This window comes from Bombyx mandarina, chromosome 04, assembly GCF_030267445.1.
Source record: "Bombyx mandarina strain Sakado chromosome 04, ASM3026744v2".
NCBI lineage: Eukaryota > Metazoa > Arthropoda > Insecta > Lepidoptera > Bombycidae > Bombyx > Bombyx mandarina.
Window position 1 is genome coordinate 7,350,883 of NC_143211.1, and position 20,305 is coordinate 7,371,187.

The 20,305-nt window shown below is 34.3% G+C and overlaps 1 protein-coding gene across 1 annotated transcript; it reads right to left on the reverse strand.

The window, feature by feature from the left end:
- Positions 1–3,484: 3,484 nt before the first annotated feature.
- Positions 3,485–19,246, reverse strand: LOC114245518 (uncharacterized). The gene is made up of 5 exons (XM_028177705.2): positions 18,744–19,246; positions 14,602–14,699; positions 14,251–14,525; positions 11,866–13,029; positions 3,485–5,166 (listed from the first exon to the last, which is right to left on the reverse strand). Exons 1-5 carry the CDS (start codon positions 18,744–18,746, stop codon positions 3,668–3,670), a joined length of 3,039 nt encoding a protein of 1,012 aa, XP_028033506.2. The 5' UTR covers positions 18,747–19,246; the 3' UTR covers positions 3,485–3,667.
- Positions 19,247–20,305: the final 1,059 nt, after the last annotated feature.

Here is a 20,305-nt window from a genome sequence, read left to right on the forward strand (position 1 = left end):
GGTATAAATACCGAAAAATCGGTAGGTTCGAGACCACTGTGATCTATGTAGGTATATACCTACATATTTGATTTGTCCATTAGACAGACAAATAGCACATAGCCCATACTGCCAAATCGTAACAAAGGTCAAAGCCATGTCTGTTGCCTGACAAGTAAATAATAATGATAATAAATTTTTATTTCAGAATTAAACTCCATATGAAGTGCTAGTAACAACACCAATAATATATACTAACGCAACATTACTATTTAGTTAAGTAACTGTTTCCTTAATGTTACGCATATAAGCATAATACGGTATTCAAGAGAAATAATGATTAAGTTACCCCACTTTTCTACTATAAATACGAGTGACTATTGTCGCACAATACTCGCCCGATTACACTCGCATAACCCCTAGATTACCAGGTTAGGTAGGAAACTAAAACTAAAAAGATACAATCTGTAGTTAATACACTTATTCCACCTCGAGCAGCCGAACGAGGTGAAGCTTTCTCTTGTTATTGTTGTACACTTGAAATAAGACAAATGGAATTCATCGGAAAAGTGAGCCTTAATTACTGTTGGAGGACAAGGAACTCTGGAATGTTGTTGACATGGAAGACAATGACATTAATGAATCTATTGACGTTAGCGATTCTGACGTCATAATTTGTAAAAGTGACGTGGCGCCAGTCGCTGACATCACCAGGTACTCCATTAAACCTACGAAGCCCTTCGAGAGCTTATGAGAACCTACCAATCTTCACATATTTAATAAACACCGCAGATCCTACATCTCCGTTAATCCTTAATCCTCCGTTATATAAATACCTAAAAACAACAATGTAATTTATTTCACAAGATATGAAAAATTGAACAAAAGTTATTGATTCTTTTAAAAATGCAAACGCATTCCTGTCTTCCTCTGAAATAACTTTATCGGCACAACTTGTTTTAAGCTTTTTAGTATCTATGAATCCTTACATTATATTTATATATTTTTTTATAAAAACCGGCTGCCACCCTTCAAACAAAAAAATCGGTTGTCTGTAAAGTTGGTTTACTGACGATAGTTGAACGTGACAACGTCATAAGAAAATACTGATGGAATGGTTTCATTTTTCGTCGTTGCTATAAACAATTGACACCACATTCACTGAACTTCATACTTGACGAAAACATGTAAATGTATTATTGTATAGTAGCTGTCCACGCGGATGCATCGCTCACTCAAGTAGGAGAGAGACAGATGTCGAACGCTGCCGAACGCGGAGGCCGATTGTGCCTCTTTGTCGCTCGTTGCGCGCTCTCGCTTGCACTTCAAGCCTTAAACAGAACGCCTCAGAGCGAGGTAACGCCACATGAGTCATGTTTTTTCGTGTGTGCAGCCGGCTCCATCGAATTATAAGACGTTGTCACGTCAAAAACGTAATATTACCGTTTCACTGGAGAAGTCGGTGACGTGGTGATACCTACCTATGTGGACTCACAAGAAGTCCTACCATCAGTACGCCTAACATACCTTTGCAGGATCCAAAGAAAAACAAATTAATCCAGCGAATGGTCCGCGAGGCCATTGACATAAATAAATAAACACCCTAAGTTTAATAGGGATAATCGTTGGTGTTTATCAGCTGGTATCTTCTTTTTTAAGTATGGCAATTGGCTTCTTGTGATCCTGGAATTGCCAGTAACAAACTTACAAAAATCGTCAACTTTAAATTAGATACGATACCTACTCGGTGTGCAAGTACATACATAGTGCGAGTTTTTTAGCTATCTCAATGGTGTAAAAGTATGGAGGGTAGAGGTAAGGAGAACCGTCTCATATGGGAGAAGCTTGAAAAAGTGTGCCACTTTCAGTACTAAATAATAGTTCAAAAATCCTCCAGAATGGCGCTAGCATAGGCACAGGGTATGATATGAATTGAGCAGCTGTTATCTAACTGATTGAAGTATGCTGAGTTAGGAAATTTAATATATTTAATGAATAGAGTAGTTAGTGACAGTGTAATATACAAGACCTCACATGTTTACTTGGCCCAAACTAATTTCGTCAATATAACATAAAAAATGTACTGTGGTAAAACGTGGAGACGTCGATTGCATTTTCATATTAGCTTTAAATAAAATACTTTTTGTGATTTTGTAGTGCTTACAGTTCGTTCGTCCTTTTTTATTTCTCTATCTCAATCTAATAACTTTCAGCGCCTTTTTTGGCCGTTTTCCAACTAACCATTACTTAATGGTAGTTTTCCAATTACAGAGCATAGTGCGACTCAGTGACGCACAATGCCGAATTATGCTGAAACTTAGTTGAGCATTATGCCGCATAATGCGCTCTTGAGCTGTAATTGGAAAACGGCCTTTAAAATTTACCCGGTTGCTACTGTAGCACCACCCTTATTTAGCAGATTTTAATGGACACTTTTTCATACAGAGACGGTTCTCCTTACCTCTACCCTCCATATGTAAAAGTTAACTCAAATTTGTATGGAGTTGGAACGTTTGCCGCTAGGGGCGCTGTTGTATGAAAAATATTTTGGAGCCAAATTAGGTAATGTTGTTGTATTTCAGACTGTAATCGATTGGGATGCAACTAAACGAAACGAGATGAGCTGAGATGAAATAAAGACTCAGTAAATTGGTGGTTATTTACTGAGACTTCAGTGGACTCTTCGAAGGAATCCGGGAAGCCATCTCCAGTGACTTTGTTTCATTTTCCCACATTTATGCACTGTCACAGATGGAGTTAAGGAATAATATCGTGTAATAAAAATTAAAACTGCAAAAATTATAGTATTTTTTTTATTACTTACGGTTGGACGATCTTACAGCCCACCTGGCCTTAAGTGGTTACTGGAGCCTATAGACATCTACAACGTAAATGCGCCACCCATCGTAAGTTCTACGGTTTCAGTATAGTTACAACGGCTGCCCCATCCTTCAAACCGAAACGCATTAGGTACTGCTTCACGGCAGAAATAGGCAGGGTGGTGGTACCTACCCGTGCGGACTCAAGAGGTCCTACCACCAGTAAGTTTGGTAATTACTATACAGTTTAGAGATATAATTCAAATCTCACAGTGGATGGCGCTATACACATTGTGATGTCTTTGAACTTCGGTATCCACTCAACATTGCCAGGTTTATACTAAGGCTTAAATCTGACGTGCTACGCTTAGAAATCTTTAATTATATTAATCATTTTCAAATTTTCACAGTTAAGGCATCAGCAAGTCACCGACAAAAGTGGCTACGATTGTTTTTGATGTGCATGTCACCTGCCGCCTTATAATTAAATTACCATTGTTAAACTATTGATTTCAGTCACAGTGTCTCAACAATGTTGTCTATATTGTTTAGGTCAATATTGTTATGTGTCTACTTTTTGTTTCATTATTGATTCATTATTTTATCAATATAAAAGATTAGGTTTATTTAAAACTAAATCGTCACGCTTACTACATAAATTGTATAATAAGAAAAAAAAGCAATTGTTTCAATTACATATCTATTTTACTCAGTACAAACTTTTATATACATAACATTATAATATATTTATATCTTTTGCTATTTTACCAGTCTTTGTTGAGTATCAAACTCTTTTACAGCTAATTTACTTTTAATCTTACTTTATTTATTTACAATATGGCTAATTTAGGTATTTACATTTATTCTCTTTAAAAAGGACAGTTCACACCTGGATGCAAGAATGTACAATTATCGCCCTGCCGACAAGATCCCTTCCTTTGAAAATACATACAAATTGTCTTTCGGTTCCCGCGAGGGCCTCCTCCTCTACCACCCCTGGACGGATTTTCCCAGTTCCCCGCACCCTTTCCGCGCCAATGACCATTGACACCGCGACCACGCATGGCTCCTCTAAAATTACCAGGTCCGGGACCAGAACCAGGGCCAGGGCCATTAAAGCCTTCGGGGCCCGGTCCCGGAGGACCTACCATGTTGAAATCCATCGGATACATATTCTGTTGCATATTGAAACTTTCCGGTGGTACAGGAAACATTGGAGTTGGGTTTCCGAACATCTCCGGAGCCATCATCATAGTCTCAGGTGAAATCAACATACCTTGTGGATGGCTTCCGGGAGGCATCACACCTGGTGCTAAATTGTGGGTTCCTATTGGACCAGGCATTCCATTTGGTATCATCTGTTGGGGTATTCCATTTTGCCACTCACCAGGAACGATGTTAGGGCCTTGGAAGGCAGGTGGTACTCCAGGAAATTGCGTATTAGGAAAAGTGTTTGAAAATTGTGTGAGATTGTTAGGGAATAATGGACTAGCACCAACAGTCATATTACTCGGTGTTTGGGGTGGAGCATTACCTCTCGGTTCAGGCCAAGGCATATTTCTAAAATCACTTATATTATCTTGATTTCCAGTGACATCTTCCAAGGGAATTATTGAGGGTTCAGAATAGGTGTGAGTTTCTAATTCTGGTTCAATTGGGGAATCAGGAATCATTGCCTTGTTGAAATATAAAGGTTGTAAGGTTACTTTTTGTCGTAGTGCCTGTATATCTTTCTCTTTACTGTTTTTGCCATAATCTACTTGTAATTGTCCTTCTAAATCTACTAAAATCAAAGGCTTCCAATTTGTACGTTCTTCCATAACGTCGTCATTACTAAGGTTTCTTGCTTTTTCGAAAGCTTCCCTTTCGTGTATTCTTTCTAAATATTTCATATCCGTGAATGTTTTGGTGACATTTATTCTTTCAGTCTCATCCAGGTCAAATACATGAATTGTTTCTAGTTCACTGTCAGGTTTCCATTTAATGTTCTTTTTGGGACCTTTTTTTCTATGATAACATAAAACCCCTTTTAATCCATTAACTGTTAATGTATGCGGCCCAGAAACGTCCATCTTGTCGTCTTCGACTTCATTTTCTGTGGTCACGGGACTAACTGGTTCTTTACTTTCATGACTTTTGTCTTTACGTTCTTCTGCATCCAAAGTATCTTGGTAAAACCTTGGCGGTACAGATTTACTTTCGCTTGTGGGACTACTGAGTGATGTCGGTGTAGGTGGAGGTGATCCGTCATTAGGATTGCCATCCTTCGATCCGCTCGTACGCCTTTTTCTTTTCTTTGGTTCCTTCTTATTTGTCGCTGAAGCATTTAGTGCATCCATAAACATATCGCTCTCCAAAAGTGTCATGGCTGTAACAAATAAAAAGTATTAAATTAACAAAAAATTATAGAATTTTTACTGGGGCTTTTAATTTCTTGCATCAAGTTTGAATTGATTGAGTTAGTATAACACAATCGGACTCGGATTGGCTTCATTGGTTTAAATCAATTTTAATAAACTAATTATAAAATAAAACCAAACCAAAATGAAACCATATTCATACCATACAGTTTCAATTTTGATGCAAATAGTTACAAGTTATTAAACATTTCCTGCAAATAAAATTGTTATTAAACAAAACATTAAATGGTATGGTAAGTCTAAGATGTACAAGTAGATTCTGAATTGTTTGTTGAATATACGGTAATACAGCCTACTTTCATTTCTAACTTGAGAAACTATTGCTACAATTCGAGAAATGGCACTCGATGGCTTTGTTTGGTTTTACCCTTAACAGTGACAGTATAATACAGTGCGGTAATGCTTAACGGTAGGCAGCGGCTTAGCTCTGCCTACCGTTAATTGCTGAAGTCCATGAGTGACGGTAACCACTCACCATCAGGTGGGCCGTATGCTTGTCTGCCTACACCGGCAATAAAAAAATAAAATAAAAATGCGTAAAAGGAATGCGAGTATTCAGGAAAACATTAATATTTATGCGTGTAGCAAACACGCTACTTATTTTGTGCTTCTAGTGCGAGATGTAAGTAAGTTCGAGACTGGTCACGAGCAACCATTTTTAATTTCTCATTTATAACTTAGATTGGTCAGGGTTGGTAGCACAGACAAATGATAATCGGCACGGCCGAAGATTGCATTTGTTGCTTTCCTACCAAATTAAACCAATAAAAAATATCTTATGAGTAAAGCCCTTTAATACTTTTTTGTAGAAAATTATTTCAATTTTTACGCGTGGATAACAGTTTCGTGCGATCCTTTCATGATGATATTGAAGAGCAGACAGCTCATATATGAAGGTAAGCGGCCTACTACCCTGTTCGACGTCAACAGTACCTATGCGTGTAATTAAATTGTGCCTGTGCAACGATTTGTTCTGATCATCACGTCAGAGCGAACTGTTGTCGTAGTCTCGTCATCTCAAAGATGTTCAGGCAAACACTATCACATCAAGATAACCACATTAAAGACAACTACGATTCGAACACGCGACCATTACGCAAACATTCCACACGTACGAAACAAATAAATGATGTTTTATTGTTTTCAGTATCATCATTTGCCGGCAACTTATTTAGTCTAAACCCGTAAGTACCTACATTCGTATTATTGAAATTCCCGATGAAACAGATTGAGTATGCAGGACACCAGCTGGTAAGTGATTACTTACCGTGGACATCGACAAGAGACCTAATGGCTACTGCTTTATATTTAGGTGAAATTCATTTGTAACCCAATCCTATCGGGATTTCAATTTTGTAGTTTTCCTCTCAAAAGTTGGCACCTATGTTGAATAAGTGAGCGCGAGCCGATTAATTTAAATAATTATATTCAATTTATAATCAAGATATACCAATAATTACGGAGGAGCGACAGATTTTATCAAGTTGGTAAGGGTACCAAAAATATTATGGACTGATGGCTTGGTAATAATCGTGCATGCCTCTCGTTCAAATTAATGCAAGTTTGAAACCGCGCAGAGCTGTTGCCTTTCTGATTGTACGCAAATGTGAAATGTGTTCAAGGGTCTTCACAGCGACACCCCTGTTGGTAACTTATTGATACTCTACATGGCTACATAGGCAATAATTTCGGTTACGCCACCTGCTTCTAAAATAGCAATAAGAGATAAAAAAAATCTTTATCCTTATAAACATCGCCGATAGCTAAACTAAATGTGATTTGAAGCCTTCGAGGAAATTGTTTTGTAATGAAATGTCAATCGAATAATCTTAATGATATCGTAACTGACGATACAAACAAACGTTCGTTGAAATAAAATCTAGAAGCTTGCAGTGGTAAATATGTGAAATAGAGCTTGCTTTACGGCTTCTTCTGATATTATTTACCTACGTAATTTTGAATACTAAATTTGGAATCTCAATGTTATTTATAAATTTGATGGAAAATTAATATTATTGAACCTAAAACATACATCTACATACGAAATAGATTTTGTATGTACGTACCTATATGTTGATAGGTTCAATTTCGGTTGATGCAGTTGAACGCAGTATGAAAGACGGTTTTCATGAATTAAATAATCCATCTATGTGTAATTTTTCAGATAATCTCACTAACGCGCAAATGATATTTACTTCTCAATCAGACACAAATTTAATTTATTGTTACTCTCATTAATTAGACTTCACAAGAGCAAAGTGCATATCCCCACTAATATTTTAATGTTATCGTCAATTTTGTTAATTATTTTTTTAAATCGAATACTATAGAAATAATACAATTGGAATCCTTACTATCGTTGTATTGACTACGAAGGATCGAAATAATTCTAGAGGTGATAGTCAGCAGAAGCAGCAGCTCAGTAGGCAATCAAACAGTACTACCAAAAGTTTCAATCACAGATTGGCTTGAAATGCTATTCACCTTCAGTTTCATAGGTTGATTGTCCACTCACGCGAAATCTAGTAAAAAGGCGCTAGAGATCTTAAAAAGGCATTATTAAAAAATATGGTGCAATTTTCGTTTAATTAACTCAACCGTCCAACGGTTTTTTTTAGTTTATCTATTTTCACGTGTAAATTAAACCAAGTCCATTTCTTACCACTTTTTGTTGATCTTATCACAATTTATGCGTCTCAGTTTTTAAAGTTAGAAATGAACATTCCTAAATAGGTGGTGACGTGTATGTTCGTGTGTAACGTATAAGATTCATGTATTCGCAATGCAAAAGGTAATTTAGGTATTATTAATGACTATAAACAGCTAAGTTTATTACTAAGATTCGGTTTGTTAGATTGCTACGATCTAACTTATATGGGACTGATCGCCACTGGATCACTCGAGTGTAACCGTGCGTTGCCCTTGTATGACCGTTCACCAGCTTTAAGTCGATAATTAGGTACTACTCTTTTTGCAATGAGGTTTATTACAGAAACGTTACAGAAGATTCAGAAAATTTCGGTAATTCGTCAAAAATACGTCGGCAGGCAAACTAACTTATATAAATGTGTATTTTTGTTTTCACTTGTCAGATATCTTTAAAACCGCTTTCATATTATTGGTCGAAAAATATAAAATAAAATAATAAACACGAGAAAAAACAGTAAAAGCAGTTTTAACTACTGACAATGTTTTTTTTTGTGATATGCAATTTACGTGTTATTTCTTGTTTTAAATGCGCAGCAAAGTAAATTTCAGTTTTAAAATTTTACTGACAAATTTAGTACACTCTTTATTTATCAATCGGGTTCCAATATTACGTTACTGCAAGCCCATCTCGAATAAATGACTTTTAGCTCCGCCATTATGGAGATTACAGAGCTTAAACGAACAAACAAACAGACTGTTATAATATTGTGTATAGAAAGAATATCTATGAAAAATATTTGGCACTAATCAACGTTGTAAGCCATTTCTCGAATGAACAGACCAGAATATTTTATTAAACTACCGTAATGTAATGAAACTTTCAAATTCGATTAGGACTATTTTAAATTTTCAGCTTACCGTAATTCGAAACAGAATTTCAATTTAGTTAGTTTAAGAATATTGTACGAGTTTCTTTTTATTAATACCCATACGATTCACGCTTACAGATATATGTGCCAAAAAATAGCGATTTTTTTAATTCATAATTTTGTACAAAATCTCTGAGCGTATCACTACTAACTTATAGAAAACTTGGATTTTTCCGGAAAAAGTAATTTGACCGGGATTCGCGTGTTATTTCTATAACCAGAATATTTTCACGATATACTGTGTATAAATAAATGGTAGAGTAGTCAGCCTTATATGAGGCGACAAACTGTAAACGAACGACATTAAGGTAGGGACATTACCTATAGAAGAAATAGCTAATACACAAGAAGAACTTTTCACCACCAATTTACAAATCTGAATCAACAGGGTCTGCAATTCATTATACCTAATAGTTTTTAGAATTTTATTAGGTAACATGAAGTATAATCGCGATTTCAAGAGTTTTAAATTCCCTCGTCACCCTTAACATATTGGTATTTTAATAAAATTTAGGGATTTCAATTATGTAGATCAGTGATTCTCAGACTTTTTTTTGTTGCGGCACATATTTAACGATTTCAAGATTTGGCGGCACACAAAAAAAAAAGATAAAATTATTTACTTACAACACACTGCATAAATAGTTTATCAAAAAATTAAAATTTTTTACGAAATAAACTAAAATATACTATTTTTTTTTGTGGATTTCAATATATATTCATGTTTAAAATATTTTTCTTTTAAAATGATATAATTTAATAATATTAACATTATTATATATTCGCAAAATTTGGCGGCACACTTTTGAAATTTGACGGCACACAAAAATGCCGCGGAACAATGAGAATCACTGATGTAGATGTATGTAAAATTATAAAACCTATCACTATTATTTTTAATTTCAGATTTATATTTATATATAAAAAGTGATTTGAGATTAAATTAATCTACTTATTTCAACTGGTATTTTTCTTTTTATTTATTTCAATTAATTCTTTTATTTATCAAGGACTTTAATAGTCTCAGCTATAACTTGTTATACTAAGCCTAAAGTTAAATGCACCAAATCTGCTTTACAGCCATTGAAGGCTTTTGTATTGTTCAGTCACTTATTTTTTCTCAAGGTGATATGAAAACTTAAACAGTTATACAATTATAATACTAAACGGCTTCATTGAATGACGTCTTCCAATTTAACTTCATTGATATTCTTATTAATGGTATTATTAATAAAAATATTAATGGTATTAATACGGCCAGTAATTATGCTGTTAAACTTTACTCTTATGCATCACACTTATTTCAACAAAATAACTACCTAGGTACGTAACTGTACTTACCCCTATCAATATTGCAGCAACGCAACGTAATGTTTTACTACGGCCTATTAGCGGGTTTACCGAATTAGAGAAAATTATTTACTTTTTTTATACCTTCGCGGTTACCTAAATTAGATTATTATTAATTTCCTAAGAATTCTTACCACTCTTTTGGTTTTTATTAAGTTCCCGGTATTTCATCGCTGTTTCAAGCACCATAATCACGGGTAGACTGAAGAGTGCTGGTAGGATATTATAAAGCACATATTTCGAAATTCTTTAAAGTTCGTTTTTTATTACCGCCACTGGAATTCGATGAAAACTGGTAAGACACTTACGGTATCAACCGGAGTGAACATTTCAATAACTTGATCAGTCTTAATATGTAGTATCAGTAGTTGTCAGCTTTCAGTAGATACGTGTTAGCTTATGATATATCAAAATAACTGTCTATTATCATCGGAGCGAATCGTTTTTCCAGTGGCACCAAAAAACGAACTTAATGGAGAGGATAAACCTATGTGTTCTCTCTAACACCCTACCCAGTCTTCAGCTTACCCGCCATCATAGAGCTTACATTAGCGTCTTAATATCAATAGATCAGTAAATTAATGGACCGACAATTCATATTACCAAAACTTCGGCTTGAACGCAGTTCGGTTGTTCAAGAGCGGCAGTGAGTCCGATGGACAGTTGCACGGACAAACCGAGCGTCAGTAGACAAAAAAGCGGTCTACTTGGGTCTGGGCTGCATACCTAGATATTCAATGTGCACTGTCACAGCGTACACACGTTAGACTATCTATATTATTACAAGCGCTTTTCTCACCAGGGAAATTAAATTCTATTGAAGAATTCAATGATTACGAGGCACGGGTGAGACTAAATATGATAGCCACTGGATAATTGGTTTATCTTTATTTATATCAGGCTATTTCCTCGACCTTGTAAAGTTACCTCGCCCCTGTGTGAAAGTTGTGCATTTGTCTTCTTTATTATTATTTTACGACTAAGTGATTGGTTAATTCAGATTGTAATTCCATGAAATGTCATTGGTGGTATAAATTTTCTTGAGATTGACGGAAAATAATTATCAGTATTCTAAAGTTGTAATTCAATTTTGCTTTCTTGTTACGGGAGATTTTGAGATTTTTACCTTTGAAACTTATATTGTCAATACTACGGAAATGAATACAGTACTAATAACAACAAATCTGGTCTGTTTCGAGAGTTTGAAAACGTTACTTAGTGCGTTTTGCGTTCTTATGTCAACAGGTTACAATGAATTTGCTCAAGAATTATATTTGCATGCGAATATAATTTTTTTCTTTTTCAATCCTTAAAATTATAGTTTTACTTCTTTTCTCCATCTACGAAGATCAGGAGCAGAGAGAGACACCAGTCATTTCCAAGAGGTCTGTTACCATTCTTCAATCCGTAGTAGTTGAATCAAACAAGCAGCCCGTTGAATTACACATTGCCAGCCTTTCGGTCTAAACAAAGCTAGGTAGTTTTTAACGGAAAGATTCATTGTGAAGTTAGCATTTATTTTTAAATATTTTACAGGAAGAAGATACACTTCCAAGCCCGTTAATTTGTACATCTTAGACTTACCACATATGAAAGGGAAACAAAAAAAAAATGTAACACTTTGTGATTTGCAAAAGTGATGCAAACCCCGATGAACACCTGAAAAAATAATCAGCATCATTATAAAATTCAACAGTTCAAAATTCAAATTATACTTACGTTTTGGTTTGGGAGGTATTAATTTAATAGAACCAGGTTTTTCTACTATTTCCATAGTTTTAAGTTTCTTTTCAGGTGGTGTTTCATTATGTACTGGAGAATGTCTTTTCGGTATAGAGACTATGGGAGGTATGGGTGGTGGTGGTACTTTTTTATTTAATAGTACAGAGCGCGATGGCGGCGGTTTTATCTCCTCCTCCAATCCATGTTTCCTAAATTTTGAATTGTAAGCTTTTACAGTTTTCGGTTTTGGATCGTCAGGCTTTCTCACTTCTATTGATATAGAAGGCTTTTCCTTTTTTAAATCACTAAGCTTTGGAATTTTTCCTAGCTTCGATATTGAAGGTGTCTTATGTTCATTACTTTCATCCGATTTTTCTTTTGTGTCTTTATCTTTTTTCTTACCAAGTTTCTCATCTTTCTCTCTTTTCTCTTTTTCAGAATTTTTAGTGCTACGATCATCTTTTGTTTTACTACTACTACTACTATTACTACTACTACTAGATGATTTCTTACTACTATCACTTTTAGATTTAGAACTATGAGAACTTCTATCCTTATCCTTATCTTTTTTCTTGTCCTTGCTACTACTGTGTCGACTAGAGCTGCTGCTACTCTTATGTTTATCACTCGAAGAACGTGCTTTACTCGAATGTTTTGAACTATTTGATTTCGTGTGACTACTTTTGGTTTTCTCACTCGATTTATCTTTATCTTTATTTTTGGAGTTTTCTTTCAACTTTTCACTGGTTGGGGATTCTTTCAAATCTTTGTTTTCAGTATCATCAACTTTCAACACTGTTTGAACACCATCTTTTAAACTAATTTTAAGGACAGGCAAAGTCTCAAGTTGTTGATCTGTTTCTATTTTGATTTCAGTTTTTGAAGGTTCTTGGTTTTCTTCCTTAACTGTGGGCGTTATTTCTATATTTTCACTCTTGCAGCATTCCTCAGTTTTAACAGTTTTAACAGTACTCTCTTCATTTTCTGCAGTATCTTTTGCTTGTTCTACCTCAGATTTTAGTTTAACTATCTCCGGTTTTATTTCACCGTTGCCATCACTAATTATCTGAGGAATATCAGACAGTAAAACAGGAACTACTTTTTCTCCTTGTACAGTTTTTAACCATTGCTCAACCAGTTTTGAAGCCAGTGCTCTAATAGCTAGAAAGAGAATTTTTTTTTTATTATAACTATAAGACACTAGATAATATAAACTACTTAGAATTAACTATTAGTAGTTAGTTTAAATTATAATATATTGGTGTCAATGTTCGTCAATGTCAACTTACATGAAGATTATATAGTAATAGTCCAGGAATTTATGATAGGCGTAATATGAAGCATTTCGAACTAATTTTGTCCCATCACTGCGCTTAGTGCGAGTTTTTTAACGTTCTCGAAAGCTTAAAAGTATAGTCAACTTTCTATGCAGTTGGAATAGCGCCCCTAGCCGCAAACGTAGGTAAACGTTCCCCGAACGAACCCTATATAAATTTGAGTTAACTGTTACGCTATCGAGAACGTTAAACAACTCGCACTAAGCACACAAATCCCATCTTTGCGAACAGTTATTCTCGGTCTTATTTTCTATCTTAACCGTCTCAATATTTCCTAAACAGATAAATTATTTACGTCTTTAAGCTATCTATCAGACACGAAGTCGTGTTTTGTTTGCCTTGTTGGTTAGTTAGTTAATGACTTCAACTACTACATTACAGAATCCGGGTTTGATTCTCCAATTCCCGAATAGTCAACATCTTTATTCAAGAAATAGTAGCCTGTGTAATTGCTAGCTTGGGACATTTTTTTTGTAGATCGGATCACTGATGAATATTTGACAAACAATTTTTAACGTGAACATTTTGCCAAAATGCAAGTGTAACACATTTAAAATATGAACATATAACAATTATTACATATATAGTTAACAATTATTAATATGTAATAAACACGCGAACTATTGTAAAACTTGTCAATCTTACTCGCGTGAAATGATTTCGTCATGAATATTTAGTTTTAAGGAAAATACACGTTTAGAGATGTTATTTTTACAAATGACACACCTAGATAAACTTATAAGGAGATTTATTGTCATTCCAAATTACACATTGACTATTCAAAAACAAAACCAATTTCTCAGTTTTATCTAGTTATTTACTTTGAATTCAAAATGACAATTAGAAATTACGAGTCATTGGCTCTATCTGCTTTGTTATATTATTTTGGATAAATCCACAAAGAGACATTATGTCATAAATTTTAGTTATTATTAAATTTAGTTTTCTTTTGCTTTATAAAAAAGGTACCATGACAATGAACCAAATTAAAATATGTATAATGAAAGTAGTTGTCTAGTGGATTTAATCAAATATTAACACTTACCAAAGTGATCTCCATCCTTAGATAATTCTTTAACGAGTTTTGGACAATTATTAGTTTTAAGTCGATTTAAGTCGACAGGACACAACAACAATAACTCCAGTAATTCTTTCACAAGAGGCCAGTTTTTTGCTACTATGCTTTCTGTTAACCATAAGTGAATTAAAAGCCATCCATTATACCTCATGAACAAATCCAATAGTTCAGTTTCTGTACACTTCAGAATTTGTATGTAGATACATTTAGATACTAATTTCTTAGAATATTTAGACATAAGACTGAAATGAAAAGAGTTTGTGATTAAAAATAAACTTCCCAAATTTTATTATATTATTATTCGTTTCTTCTACATACCGTGCAATCCTTTGGACTTCGTTTCTGCGTTTAATGCCACCATTATTAGAAAGAAGTCCACTTAGGCACCCAAGAAGTTGTTTTGGTTCTATGCTGGACTGTAACAAAAAAGGTAAAACTTATGATATATTTAACAGCAGTCAACCCAATTATATTGGGAGATTAGAATTATGTTAAAAACCCCCAAATTACGACATAAATGTTTAACATTATTAACTGATTTTACAGTGGTTACTTTTTTCTAAAATTACTTTACATAGTAAATGATCATAGATAATACAAAAAAGGCACGTTTTATAAATTGTTTATATTATGTTCCGTTTAATTCTAAATTGCCAGCATTGGCGCCTTCATGCTGCCCAAAACCTCACTAACATCAGAATTTACTCTCAATGCTTTCGATAGACGCCTCAGAGCTTCTAAGGCGTCTATTGAAAGCTAGAAAGATCACTGACAAAGCGCAACAGGAAAACTGCATACTACAGCTTAATTAATTTGATCACTGGTACAGTCAAGAAAGCCATGGTCATATGTTAAGAATTTTAATAAGATTCCCTATACAATATACAGTAAAGAGGCTCCATAAACTATTGTAGTCTTGTTTTTGTGTTAGTTTATGGATTCTTACGAACACTACTACTCTGTGAGTTTGCATTGCCCACGCATATGTACTAACTAGGCTTTAGTTCACACACACTGTGTATGTTGCAGGTTGTACCGCCATATAGTGGCAAAATGTACTCACTGTCAAAAAGTACATATAGCTTCAAGGACATCTAGAATATTTCTGCCTAACGAAAATATTGCAGTTTTTAGTTAACATAGTCACAGACATTTTCAAAAACATTTTACAAAAAAAAAAAACTTTTGAGTATTCACAATAGATAAATGTAGGTCCCAGTGACACGTTTAGTCCCATCAACCCTTTGAAATCACCAATAAATACAGTTATAAAGTTTACAAAAAACAGTTAAGTTAAAACAGGAAGTTAGGTTCTTTTTTCATTGACTCTTGATATTTTAGAGATTTCTGGATTTATTCTCACCACATTAAATTGGTCCAAACTAATGATGATTGTAACTATCAGAAGAAATATTGTTTCCACATTGGTGTTAATATTTATGGCAACAATAGTGTTGAATTGTAATTAAATATCATAGGTATATATATATGCTAAATTGGCATACATAATTAATTAATGATTTGAAATTTAATATATTGTTAACTGTGGAAAGTAGGGTGTGTTTATAAATTTTCCAAATTTATGAATTAAGTAATTTGACTTTCACCCAACACAATTTTAAATGTTATTATTTTTTAAGAACCTTGCAGACGGGAAACCACACGGCCCCTGTTCTGTTGGTGAGTGGTTACCGTCGTTCATGGGTGTCAGAAATGCCGGAGGCAAAGCCAAGCTGCTACTTATCGTAGATTATTAGGTATATTAATAAATACGTAACTACATTAACCATCTGTTACCGTAGTACTTAAAATAGCGCATATTAAAACATCTTCGCATTAAATCATAAAAACATCTAGATAGTAAATTACAGGACCTCTAGGTATAATTGAATTGAATATTAACACGTTGACTGCCATGTAGGTCACCGGTGCCCTGCGTGGCGCACTTAAGTAATTATGTCGATTTCTGTTACTAAGCGCCTTGATTGCCTAAATTTGCTTCTTTTGTTTGTTAATGTACATGTTTTATTCTTTTAAGTGTTTTAGAAATATATTCATTCTCGATATTTTCGGATTCCTCTTTCTCATAGTTTACTAGATATTTTGGCGCTTTAGTAAGATCGAAGAGAGAAATCGACATAATTACTTCAGAGCGCCACGTAGGGCACCGGTGACCTACATGGCAGTCAACGTGGTATGGGTTCGGCAGCCGCTGTAACTATACTGAGACCTTAGAACTCATATCTAAAGGTGGGTGGCAGCATTTACGGTATAGATGTCTATGGGCTCCAGTAACTACTTAACTCCAGATGGGCTGTGAGCTCATCCACCCATCTAAGCAATTAAAAAAAAATTGTAACTATCTCAAATTGGAAGCATATATATATGGTTCAATTGGACATAAAATTCAGAACCAGAAGTTTTAAATATTATACTACTGGTACATAAGTAAAGCCTCTTTTGGAATATGCTTAAATAATAAGGGGCCATTTGAAAATAAAAAAAACTTGGATAGTTCAACAGCGTAAAACTAAAATGGTTCATGCCATGCAACAGCAGCTCAGATGTCTTGTCCTGAATACACTTGGACAGCATAGACTGAAATAGTTTGCAAGATTCTCTCTGAAACTATTTTGATCACTCTGAATAAGAATTTGATATCAGTAATAAAACAATAGCTGAAAGGTATTTCAATTAAATGAAAATAATCCTTTAAAAGTTTTTATTCAAATTAATGATTTGTATTTTTAATCCATAAACAAAAGTTAGTTAGTAGAAGGTCAACGGTCAGGTCATTGTATATTTGGACTCAAACAAGGTTTAGAGGTAATGAGGATTCCTTCCACTGAAGTTTTGTTGTAATGCAATTTTTATAGATAAAACATTATCGATCCCTCTGTTTTAAGGACTGAATCTGAGGAGTTTCGAAATAAGTTTCTGTAGGATTGAAAATGCTTCCAGAAATAGAGTTTTAACCATCTTGAAATCTCATAAGTTAAAAAGCATTTCAGTAAAAGCTGTTAAAGTGTTACTAGTGCCATTAGACATGGGAACACTAATTCCGCAAAACATATGAGAATGTCCTAGAATATAACATAGCTAGGTTTTTAACACCTGTAAATTTTTGACAACCGGTATACTGTGGACACTTGGGAGGCAATTACGAAATTATTAACCTTATATTGGACATTTTTACACTATGCTACTTTTAATGGCAAAAGCTATAATCATTTAGTGTAGCTGTTATGTTATGTATATACAAGTTTATACACATTTATGATCTACTACAATTTCCACTCATTGACGAAGACAAAACAATAAAATGTCTGACCTTGTTTATTACATTACACAGTGGTGTATTTAAACATTAAATTATAAAACACACTGAGTAATGCTTCATGACATTTGTTTTGGCTTGTTAAAGCTTAAAAATGATATAACAAATATTTAAATTGAAGACATCTAATACTGTTTTTTTTTTGTTCTTATACTACAACAGATAAATCAAACGAGCTCAAAAACTGTCTGGTAAATTTCTTCATCCTCACTCAAGACAATGAGGTCTCGATTGACATATTGAATTGATAACTTTTTTTAACTTCTTATTCCAGAAACCTCGAGAGGTCACCCTAGATTCACTAGACGTTTAGGCAAGCTCTCTGGTCTCCAGCTTGGCGTCTTGCTAACACTAACCCTAGCAAGGACAGTGCTTCGCTGAGTCTACCATTGTATCGGAATCGCGACCTACTGAGAAGATCCGGCAACTCAGTGGGCTGTTATTGTTATTTAATTTTCATGACGAAGCCTTGGTCGCATTCGAAAGGTTCGATGAAAATGGTGACTGGTGCTTGGAATGCCTAGAAACACCGATTGTGGATAGGGGGGATTCGAAGTGACGTGTTTTGGGCCACGGCCACTATTTACAGTTTGTTGAATAACGCGTTGCCCATAAAGATGAACAATGACCGTTTGGAAAAGAAAACGAGCAAATTAGCAATGTCTGTCTAAAAAGGGCGTGTATTTTAATTTTTTTATTTTTGTACAGATGGAAAATAGACGATTACAACACTAAGGAATTTTCAAATTAATGATAATTGTCTTGCATCATATTAAATCAATAAAATATCCGCGGCCCGATTCAATGATCAAAGTCCACTCTTTGTTCTTACAAAAGTAGGCGACAGCCAATCACGTTGGAGCATTTACCGACGGATGTCACGCCATTACTTACCTTCTTTCTAGAAACCACGTCATGCCAACCAAATTACACCACGTTTCATATCTATTTTTAAACCATTATAAATAAAATCGACTTATTGCTAAGAACTTATGAATTCTTTGTATTCAAAGTCTTTAAATGATTTGACATGAAATCGATACCTATGTATGTGAATTCAGTTTGCTACTTATGTAAAGTGGGTTGAGAAATTCATAACAATTTTAATAATTATCGCACTTACCATTTCTTCTAATTTTACAGTAGATAACTTCAAATTAATTTAACTCCGAGAACAGCAATCAAAATTCATGTGCCACGCCCTAAATTTTTCCATTCTAATATGGCGTCTTGTGTATGAAACAGTACTCTCACAAACGAAACACTGATTTCCTATTTATACAGTTCAGAAATATAGACTCAGTCCACAAAATTACTATTTCAACAAAATCATTACAATATATTACATTCTATCCACATAAATTTACAATCCTCTATATTAACATTCTTAATTATTGCGTAATTTGAGTGATTGTTTCAAGTGTCTGAATGTGGTATTTATTGATAATTAAATACCTAAATAAGCTATGGATAATAATGAAAATTAAAATATACACAATCTACGTGGCAGAATCCTAAAGGGCAGCCAATTTTATTTAGCTCTTGTAGAAATACGAGCGCAGATACGCACGCAGCGCAAAGAATAGCTGAAGAATGACAAAGGAGGAAAAGGAAACTGCGCACTTTGTAGCATAGTCACTAGCCGGTGTTGCTATATTTTTTTGAAAATTTGCAGAAATGAGTAATTTCGAACGTACAGTAGTGGTATGTTGGTTCTCTAACTCTGTAATATTTATTTGTAACAATCGGAAGAGTCTATAACCTTAGCTTTGCCTAAATTCACGCTCGTCGGTAGCTTCCTCTTAGTAGTAGTATATAGTTACTATACTAGTTCAGCCGTAAGCTTGTCAACCTTTGAGGGAAATAAAAGTTTCAAGTACCTATCATTCATGCGTATGAAGCAGTCCCATTTTCGGATGTGGATTTTACGTTTATGACTTTCGGTTTATTGAAAAGTTATTTCAATTTTAGTATGATCGTGAACATTTAAATGTAAAAAGCAGATGAACCAAGTTAAAGTCACTCTGGCTACCCACCCAAGACAACGGGAACTAAGTAGACTGTTAGGTCAACAGAAACAACATCGTCGATACAGTAAATAAAGTTGAAGCTGGGTTGGAGCCCTGAGAGTTATGCAGTCTTTTATTTTTACCAAAAATCCAGAAATACCACTGCAACGGCAACAATTGTTTCTTCTTTTCTTTTTCTTAATAATTTTACCCTTTTTATATAGAAATAATGTAGAAATAGATATAGACAATTATTGATTTTTAAAAGCAAGACAATAATTTTCAAATATTACACAAAAGCCTTTAAAATCAAATGAGAGGCTAACAAAATCACTAATACTTTTTGTCGCGAGAGAAGAGGTATCAAGTTATGTTACTTTGTGGTGATATTAAAGTATTTTTTAGGATTAAATGTGTAATAATGGCGACTTACCAGCCGTTTAGCCTCTATGAAAGTGCATAATTTTGGGTTTTTTTTTAACATAAATGCTGGACGTGACTACTCGTATTGAACCTCAGTAAATTCCCCACTATCATTTGTTTTATTTTACTTTCCATAAAATAGACGTAGATTCAGCCTTTGAAATAAAAAAATGGTTACTAGTATGGCCTACGATCCCTTTGCCTTTTGCAATGAATTAATTAAAAAAAAAAATAATTTCAGAAAAGAAAAGTT

Excerpts from the sequence above, each read along its gene's own strand:
- LOC114245518 (XM_028177705.2), bottom strand. Across the intron at positions 13,030-14,250 it reads TAAGGATGGAGATCACTTTG|CTATTAGAGCACTGGCTTCA; the intron begins GTAAGTGTTAAT and ends TTCTCTTTCTAG. Across the intron at positions 5,167-11,865 it reads AATACCTCCCAAACCAAAAC|CCATGACACTTTTGGAGAGC; the intron begins GTAAGTATAATT and ends TATTTGTTACAG.